Source organism: Heterodontus francisci, chromosome 26 (assembly GCF_036365525.1).
Source record: "Heterodontus francisci isolate sHetFra1 chromosome 26, sHetFra1.hap1, whole genome shotgun sequence".
Taxonomy (NCBI): Eukaryota; Metazoa; Chordata; class Chondrichthyes; order Heterodontiformes; family Heterodontidae; genus Heterodontus; species Heterodontus francisci.
In genome coordinates, this window is record NC_090396.1 from 25,342,243 (window position 1) to 25,352,387 (window position 10,145).

General features: G+C 42.2%; 1 protein-coding gene across 1 annotated transcript in view; it reads right to left on the bottom strand.

The window, feature by feature from the left end:
• The window catches only part of gsg1l2b (gsg1-like 2b), a 168,468-nt gene extending 159,009 nt beyond the window's left edge, over window positions 1–9,459 (bottom strand). The window contains exons 1-2 of the mRNA XM_068057945.1: window positions 8,998–9,459; window positions 7,540–7,587 (exon numbers count right to left, since the gene is read on the bottom strand). Of these exons, the coding sequence (XP_067914046.1) occupies window positions 7,540–7,587; window positions 8,998–9,298 (349 nt within the window). The 5' untranslated portion in view covers window positions 9,299–9,459. The remainder of the gene's footprint in view (window positions 1–7,539; window positions 7,588–8,997) is intronic.
• Between the last annotated feature and the right edge of the window lie 686 nt (window positions 9,460–10,145).

Genomic DNA, 10,145 nt, shown 5'->3' on the forward strand with positions numbered 1-10,145 from the left:
AAAGGAAATCTGAACAATCATAAAGTCATACAGTCATTGTGGCACAAAAGGAGGCATTCAGCCTATCAAGTCCATCTTGGCTTTCTGTAGAGCATTCCAGTCAGTCCCATTCCCCCATTCTATCCCCATACACCTGCAAGTTTATTTCCCTCAAATGCCTATCCAATTTCCTTTTGAAATCATTGATGGTCTCTGCTTCCACCAACCTCATAGGCAACGAATTCCAGATCATTACCACTCACTGCTTAAAAAAGTTCTTCCTCGCATACCCCTCCACATCTCTTGTCCAACTCCTTAAATCTATGTCCTCCAGTCCTTGTACCGTCAGCTCTTAGAAACAGCTTTTCTTTGTCTACCTTATCTAAACCTGTCATAATCTTGTATACCTCTATCAGATCTTCCCTCAACCTTCTTTCCTCCAAGGAGAACAATCCCAGCTTCGCCAACCTAACCTTGTAGCTAAAATCCCTCAACCCTGGAACTATTCAGGTGAATGTCCTCTGGACCCTCACAAGCACCTTTGCATCCTTCCTAAAATGTGGTGACCAGAATTGGACGTAATACACTAGTTATGGCCTAACTAGAGCTTTATAAAGGTTCAGCATAACTTCCCTGCTTTTGTACTCAATACCTCTATTTGTGAAGCCCAAGATTCCTTATGTTTTGCTAACTACTTTCTCAATATGTCCTGCCACCTTCAAAGATCTGTGCACATGAACCCCAAGTTCCCTCTGTATCTTTAGAATGGTGCCACTGAGTCTATATTGCCTCTCCCTATCCCTTGTGCCAAAATGCATCCACTCACATTTCTCTGTATTAAATTCGATCTGCCGCTTGTCTGCTCATTCTTCTCACCATCTATATGCTGATGCAGATGATTGGTATCATCCTCACTGATTGCCACACCTCCAAGTTTGGTATCATTGGCAAGTTTGGAAATTTTACTCTGTATTCCAATATCCTTGTCATTTATATATATCAAAAAAACAGTGGTCCTAGTACTGAGCCTTGAGGAACACCATTGTCTACCATCTTCTTGTTTTCTGTCCATAAGCTGATTTTTTTGTCCAAGCTGACATTGACCCTCCTATTTCATGAGCCTCAATTTTGTTAATCAGCTTTTTATTTGGTACTTCATGTAGTTAAATGCTTTCTTTAAAATCCATATGAACAACATCCACTGCATTCCCTTCATCAACATTCTGTTACTTCATCAAAAAAATTAATTTGGATTAGTCAAACATGATCTGCCTTTTACAAATTCATAATTAACTCAAACCTGTTAATCTTTTCACTGATTATTGTTTCTAAAATCTTACCCAACACTGATGTTAAATTGATTGGCCTGTAGTTACTAGGAATGTCCTTATCCCCTTTCTCGAACAAGGGTATCACATTTGCCACTTTCCAATCCTCTGGCATCTCCCCCATATCAAGGGAAGATTGGAAGATTGTGGCAAGCCCTTCCACTATCTCTATTCCCATTTCCCTTAGTGATCTGGGATGCAAGCCATCCGGACCAGGTGACTTACCCATTTGAAGCAAAGCCAGTCTTTCCAGTATATCCTGCTTATCATTTTTCACCCCATCCATTACCTCTATCATCTTCTCTCAAGTGAAGTATCAATCAGGTGTGAATTTGAAAGGAATTAGCAAGTCCTAAACAGAAGTGCATGAATGTTTATAAATGCAAAAGATCTGTACAAGTAATTGAAGCCTTCACTGTCTCAGTAGTACAGCTAGCAAGGTAATAGGAATTGCCTGGAGCCATTCATGTTAGAGAACTGTTAAGTATGTTTACGCTGCCGTTGAACTTTGCAATGTAATTCACAGCTCGTTGTTGAGGAGTATGTTGCATTCAATCATCATCAGCAGCAGAGGACAATGATGTTGCTGTCAGTTGAAGCAGTTTACCCCTTTATAGAGAAGTTAAACTTCAAATAGTGGGAGAGGAGCTTATAGAAGATGAGGTGAAGAGGCAGGCAGATAGAGACAGGTATGAATCAAGAGGCTGTGTGAGAATTCATGGTTTGTAGAAATATGTTATAATTATGTAGATATAAGTGATATTCCTTATGGATGTTTGAAGCAACATCGAAACACCTTTGAGGACAGCCTGGTGTAGAACTGTTGCTATGGGAACATTCGGGTATATCCACAAAATGAGACATTTTATTTCTGCAAAATTTGAGAGGCCTTTCACCCCAAGCACATAATCTGGCTTAACCAAGCACCAACTCACTCAGAGACATTTCAGAGAATCAGAACAAGACTTTTCTCAAGCACTTCTATTCCTCAGTTTGCATCTGCATGAGTCATTGTGAGTTGTAAATGAGGGAAGGTAAAGACCTGTGTCTTCTTTGTTAAAGCCCCAGTAATCCACTATTAGATTGCTGTTCTTATCCACTTCCTCAACCCATCATAACAGCTACAGCTTTTTTATTCTCTGAATAAGAAGCATAAGTATGATAATAAATTTAACATTAGTATCAAGTAGTTTGAACACAGTATTGAAATATGAAGGATATTTAAAGGGTGCGTTACTCTAATATATTAAGATACATTGCATTGTAAAAGGAATTTAAAAACTATATTCATCTAGTAGATTAAGACAGCATATATCACCCTGGGCCCATATGCAGTCCCTAGACCCTGACAGCCAGGCCTTCAATGCCCAGGCGACTGACACTTATATTTCTTATTTGCTTGTTTGTCTTGTTTGACTTATGTAGTTGTGAAGGTTTGAAAGGGTTCTTTCCAATGATCCCTCACTGGTGAATAAATCCAAAATCAGCAGACCAAAGTCTGTTCGTATTAGCAACTTGAAATATATTCAAATTAATGGGAGTGTTCATATAAACTTCATACATAGCCCATAGCCCTTAAGGCCTAATGGTATGTACCCATGCTGTCCACAAAGCCAAAAGCTTAGACACGCCTGGATTAAGAATGTTAAGTTATAAAGGGTATTTAATGCTTAAAGATGATCAACGTTTTAGTAAAAGACTGTGTAGTTCTAGACTAAACAACACAAAAGATGGAGAGAAAAAGGAAGGTGCCTTTACAGTGAAATGTTTACAACTATCAGAGCTGAGGAGTTTAATAGTTTTTCAGTCAGTTAGCTTAAGGAAAGAGAACAGGGGAGCAGGAGAGAAGGGTTCAGGGGCTTAGTGATTGTGAATACCTCACTGAAAACAACGGCTTGCATTTATATAGTGGGCCTATAATGTATTACAATGCACCAAGGCTCTTCACAGGAGCATTGTCATACAAAATTTGACATTGAGCCACTAAAGAGGATATTAAGTCAGGTGACTAAAAGTTTAGTCAAAGAAATAGGTTTTAAGGAGCATCTTAAATGCAGCAAGGGAGGACGAGAAGTGGAGAGGCTACAAGAGGAATTTCAGCTAGGCAATTGAAGGCACGGCCACCAATGGCGGTGTGATGAAAATTGGGGATGCACAAGAGCCAGAATTGTTGGAGCATAGAAATCTCAGATATAGGGTTAGAAGAGATTACAGAGTTATGGGGGGGGGGTGGGGGGGGGGGGGGGGGGGGTTGGTGGTGGTTAAGGCCATGGAGGGATTTGAAAACAAGGATGAGAATTTTAAAATCAAGTGGCTGCTGTGGGACCCAGTGAGAGAAACATCTGAGGAGCAGGAAGGGGTCCATTTAGAAGTGGTACATGGGAAACATTTTATATAAGAGACAGGTAAAATGGCAGCAATTTGGGTATAGATGACAGACTGGAAGAAAAGCAAGAAGAGCCGTGCAGAAACGGCACCTGGGAAATGGATACAAAGATGCCACAAGTTGGAAGGCAGAACATGGAACATAAATAGATCATATTGGACTTTGTAGATGTGATATCAGAAAATAAAGAAGATACACAATATACAATTTGGTAGATGGGTCACAAAGAAACCATTGCAGGGGAAGGAGTACCCACATCAGTGGGACAGGTTGCAGGGCAAAAAGCTGGGGGATACATTGACCAGAGAGGCAATGAGAGGGTTAAGGAGAGAAAAAGGATAGGAGCCAAGTAATGAAATAGTGAAAATTGCATCAGAAAACTGTCTCCAAGCCTGAGCCTGTGGGCTGACTGGGCAGGTGTGGATACTTGTAATAAGGCGAGGCTAGGCCAGGAATCAGAAGCAGAGTGTGAAAGATAGCATGAGACTTGATGTTGAGGAGAGTGCACAGACATGTGAGTCTCAAAGCCAATACAAATAGAATCACGAGTTGCCTACTGGGGGTCAGGCAGGCCAGTTTGAAGAGATGCTAGTGGGACTGTGAATGGGAAGAGTTTGGTGCTGGTTGTCTGTGCAGGTGTAAAAAATGCAGGTCAAGCAAAACTGTATCCCTTAAAGACAGTGGGAATAGGTAACAAACTATAAGAGAGGCAGCTGCCAGACCTGCTGAGTGAATCCAGCATTTCTTGTTTTTGTTTCAGATTTCCAGCATCCGCAGTATTTTGCTTTTATATAAGAGAGGCATGCTTTGAGTGCTAGGTAAGGAAATTTGAAAAAGTTAACTATTGCTTATCTAAATGTTACGAGATGAAGATGAGCAAAGAAAAGTTGGTTATTAAAGTGGTTGTTTCCTGGATAAAGACAGCTGGCACAGGAATGATGGGCTCCTTCTATCATTAAGCAGACCGCTAAATAAACATAGGGCAGCTCACTAATCATGGTGAATTACAGCTATTGCTTCATAGATCCAGGAGACATATAATTCACAAGCAGTTCAGGGCAGGCACCAGAACATGTTCAAGCACTGTAAGGTGCCCTTATGTTGGGTTAAATGACATCGCTGCCGACTCCTAACATGCAGATCTCATTCAGTCCAGCAGAAACCCCAAAGTAAATGCCAAGTTTGGTTAAAGCTGGGAGGAGCCACATTCCGAGAAATTAGCAGAAGTAGCATAGCACTGAATCCAAGGGCTCCAGTTAGGCTAGGTAAGAAGAGGAAATGGTAGGCTCGGATCGGGACTGCACACAAGCATAGACAGGGTAGTGGAAGTGATCAGGTCAGTACCAAGCATGCAGCATTGGAAGGAGTATTGTATTAATCAGAGCACATGGCCAGGCAATTGGATAGGGAAGTTAAAGAGCAGTGGAAGAATCAGACACATGAATGCCAAGGGCACTTGAAATAAAATAGTTAATATGCAGGCACTGGTGGCAACCGATAATTCAAGTCCTGTTGGAATCATCCAGATAGCCTCACATTGCTTGTCAAAATCAACGTGGGTAAATCTACACTGATTTTACACCGCACCATTTGCAATGAATTTGTAAAAATCAGCTTACAATATGCATAACTAGTTCATTAAAGACTGATTTGACATCTGTTAAACAAATTAACACCTATGTTAAAATGATAGCCAGGAGAGATTCTAACAAATGCATTATATTGGTCACTGATGTTGGACAGTATGATTTTCCTGAAGCATAACACCATACAGACAGGATCTATTGCTGAATGTAGCACCTTTCAGTTGTATGGAAGATTGTGGGAGCTCACTTGCCCCAGAGTGAGCATTTTGTGAGTTATATTGTCTCCTGAACACAGCAAAGAAGGGCTGTGACTCACCATAATTGTTGACCTGCCCTCCATTTCTTTAGTGAGTTAGAGGTGATTACAAAACCATTTGTTGTTCTGCTTTGAGATAGAAGCAGCTGTTTGGTTTGGAAACTCATCATTCCCCACAGTCATTTTGCCCATAAGCAAACCGTCCACTTCAAGCTAAAACATTCATTGACAACATCTTTTCAGTTTTTCGTTTTAAGTGGTATCGTTTCGGTTGGTTGGTGGAATAAACAATCTTGGTCCCTCGGAAAACAATAGAGCTTGCAGTGCATTATTCCTGTCTGAAATGTAATTTGCTATATAAAGAAAGGACTTGCATACATAAAGCACCTTTCACCTTCTTAACATGTCCTAAATGCTGTCCAACCAATGAAGTACCTAAGGTATATAATTATAATGTTGGGAAAAGCAGCAACCAATTTTCACACAGCAATGTTCCACAAACACTAACGATATGAGCAACCAGATAATCTAGTAATGTTGATTGAATGATAAATGTTGGCCGTGACACCAGGAGAACTCCCTGCTCTTCTTCAAATATTGCCATGGCATCTTTTACAGCCTCCTGAGAGGGCAGAAAGGCTCCCGGTTTCAACTTGCTGAAGAAACTCTGACAGTGCAGCACTCAGTACTGTACTGAAGTGCCAGCCTAGATTATGTATTCAAGTCTCTGCAGTGGTTTATGTTCCATGACTTTCTGATTCAGAGACAGAAGTGCTACGACTGCACCAAGACTGACACATCAGGAAATATGTTGCCTGAATATTAGCATACAAATGCTTAACATCTTCCCATGAAATAGGGCGGCACAGTGGTGCAGTGGTTAGCACCGCAGCCTCACAGCTCCAGCGACCTGGGTTCAATTCTGGGTACTGCCTGTGCGGAGTTTGCAAGTTCTCCGTGTGACCGTGTGGGTTTCCGCCGGGTGCTCCGGTTTCCTCCCACAGCCCAAGACTTGCAGGTTTATAGGTAAATTGGCCATTGTAAATTGCCCCTAGTGTAGGTATGTGGTAGAAGAATGGTGGGGATGTGGTAGGGAATATGGGATTAATGTAGGATTAGTATAAATGGGTGGTTGTTGGTCGGCACAGACTCGGTGGGCCGAAGGGCCTGTTTCAGTGCTGTATCTCTAAATAAAAATAAAATTGTTTAGTCAACTATTTTAATAGAGGTACTAACCTGTATAAAGTTTACAAGTTAGTGGCTCCATTAAAATACAGGAGGAAGGAACTTTGCACAAATACATTAAATATCTGTATGCATCTTAACTCACTATAAATGTAAGCACTGAATCTAAGGGGTCATTTTATGAATTTGCACTCTTGTGGAGCTTTGCCCATTGGAAACACATGGAAAATTTGGAAAATCATTGAGGGGAACATGCTCTGATTTGCATCCCTGACACCTGAATCACCCCTAAATTCCTGATGTGTACTCTCAGTGGGCAGTATTCTGCACAGGAGTGTGGATTTGTAAAAAAAAAACCACATTCTTGGAATATTGGAATCACTGGCAAAGCTGACATTTATTGCTCTTCCCTAGTTGTCCCTGAGAAGGTGGTGGTGAGCCTTCTCCGGTGCAGTCCTTATGGTGAAGGCACACCCACAGCGCAGTTAGGTAGGGAATACCAGGATTTTGACCAAGCAATGATGAACAAATGATCACATATCTCCAAGTTGGGATGATGTTTGAGTTGGCAGGAACTGGAGGTGATGGTGATGTTATCGACCTGCTGCCCTTGTCTTTCAGGATGCTGGAGGCTGCAGGTTCGGAAAGGACTGTATTTAAGGAGATGATTGCACATCCTCTGTGACTAGAGGGTATCAGGCTGGCAAAGTTACGAGAAATTTTGAAAGATAATGGTTCACAATAATAAGATTGGCGACTGGGAGACTGCCGGGGCTGTAACTTCAGGGAAAAAAAGTAATATATTCACTCAAAACTGACCTCGTTCAGCAGGCGGTGTCAGATGAATAAAACTTCTGCATTTTTCCCCTGTGAAGCAACATAAAACAAAAAGTGTGCGTAAAAATTGTATTCGCTTCAAAATGTCGAAAAGCTTCTTACAGCCAACAGCATTTATCCTTATCGCAAAGAGACAGAAATAAAGATTTCCAGCTATTGTGCCGCAATTTAAATTCGAGGCAACGCTGCTTCATTGAAAGAAAAGGAAGGGGGAAAGATCAGTGTGGCTTTAGAGCTGGAGTGAAAAGTATTAACAGGAGTAAAAGTTAAACACAGACTGAAAAGGACATTTTGCCGATGCACACAAGAACTGCAAGCATTTCAACAACTGCGCAAGCAGCCGGTGTGCGATTGCAGGGAACTTTATTCCCTCCCCAAATATATATATATATATATATATTGAGTCTTTTCGTTTTATTCTGCTCAGACTCGCGCTTTTCACTGAGCAGAACCTGATCATTCCTCGCCAGTGACTGGATAATGTCATTATCATAGCTGGTCTCATCCCCCACTCCTATTGTTGCCTGCACAAGGTGCAAGCGCTAACCTCGCCTCTGGAACTTCTGCACCCAGTGATGAAGGCATGTTAGAGAAGCGGAACCTCTCACCCACCCCGATTCCTCGAAGGTTGGTTCATTCAGCTCCTTCACATACAACTGCCTCCCCTCGCCCGAGTTCTGTGTCTTCTCTGTTGCTGTCAGTTTTTTAATGCAGACTCTGCCCCTCTCGGGGTGAGGAGGGGGAGCGGGGGATATCTGCCTTCATATTCTGCATCTCTGTCACAGAAATGTACTAGTTTTAGGGAAAAGAACGTCTGAATTTCTTATCTTCCCCTCCCCCCCCCCCCGACTCCATACATATGGCGATGTTAGTGTGGGCAGGTCAAGTTGCCATTCCTATGTCCTGTCTAAATATAGAAAAAAGAATTAAAACGTAGAGAGTAAGCGAATGAAATAGAAGGGGAAAATAACTTTTTAAGTTGCACGAGCACCTTGGTTTTGGGTCTGTGTTCAGTTGCTCTCAAAGCTGGGTGAAGTAACGGTTTCTGGGTCCAGTTATTGGTAACCTCCCGCCCAGAAGTAAACAAACAGCAATCTGCCTTCACATCAGAAGGACAATTAAAGGAGGAGAACTCTACCTTGGAAATTATCAGGAAATAATTGCTGTCAACTTAACATAGAGGTAGTTACCCACCCCCACCTCCCCCTTTAATAGCGTTGTATTAAATATTGGTAGATTGGTTTCTTGATATACGTCTATCTATCTGCAGATATATAGACAGAAATGCATAGTCATATAGATAGATATATTGATAAATAGATACACTGAGTGAGATAGAGAGACACATAGATATATAGAGATACATAGGGAGAGAAATACAGATATATGGACAAATGCATTTGTTTGTTACAAAATAAAAGCCCGAGCTATCTGAATTACCTTCCCCGCTGATGTTTTCTTCGCAGGAGAACCAGATGCCGGCGTGGAAATAACAAATCACATACTTATCATCGCCTGTCTCCCAGCTATACCGGACCACGCTGCTGTCGTTACTCTCCGGGCTGTTATACTCGATACAGTTGCTCTGTTTTCCCTTTACGTTGGTTTTACAGAAAGGTTTCACCACTTTCCTGGTCCCTTCACACCAGTAGCTGGTACTGAAGGCAGTGACACAGAAGACTAGGGCTATAAAGTTCAGAGTCAGAGCGAGGGACGCCCTGTGTTTTCTGTCGATTCCCATTTTAACAGAGAGGTTGCAAACAGTGAGAGCACAGACATTAATCCGTGCTGCAGTTCTTAAATGTCCACGGCTGGTTTGCCAGTCCTCCCGAGCCCATCGTTCACCATTGCGCCCATCCTTGGGTACTCAAGCTCTCTGTTGCTCCCAGGTCCATCCTGTGCATGTTGTGTCTCAGAATGGGGATGCAGTTGTCTCAGAGATAGGAGGCAGCACTTCTTCGCTCGGAACTCCAGCAACGTTATCACTCTCTCTCTCTCCCATCTTCCCGGGTGACAAACCAATCACACGCGGTTCATTCATCCCAGTGAAATAAATAGAGAAGGGTCATGACCCACCAGTGCAATCCTGTGCAACAGGTTCCCCTCCCTCCGCTCATGGTCGAACAGCTGCCTGAAAGCGGGCAGCCCCTGTTAAATGAATGAATCAGCATTGAGACGGATTACTCATCTATTCTGCAGCGGTTAACTCGATTTTCAAATGCAGAAATAGCACAAATCACTAACAGGGGCAACGTGGCTGTAAATACGATAAAGTGCCACGGAAGGATGAAACCCATTACATGTCATAGAAATTGATAGTATTTAACAGGTCCCAATGCATAGTGTTGGAAAATTCATTTCCATTACTAATTATTAGTTGTTTCTCGGGTTGCGATAGGGTTAATGGTGGACTCAATATATGACTGTATCTGTGGGCAGCGGTATGGAGGACAAGCGAGTTTAAGTTTCGACACTGGGTAGTGCTGTTCACCAACGAGGAAGGTTACCTTTCGATCACTCTGTCTTAGCCACACTGTGAAAGTAAGGACAAGATTTACGAAGTTGTCTGTTTCTAGCAGAACCATAGA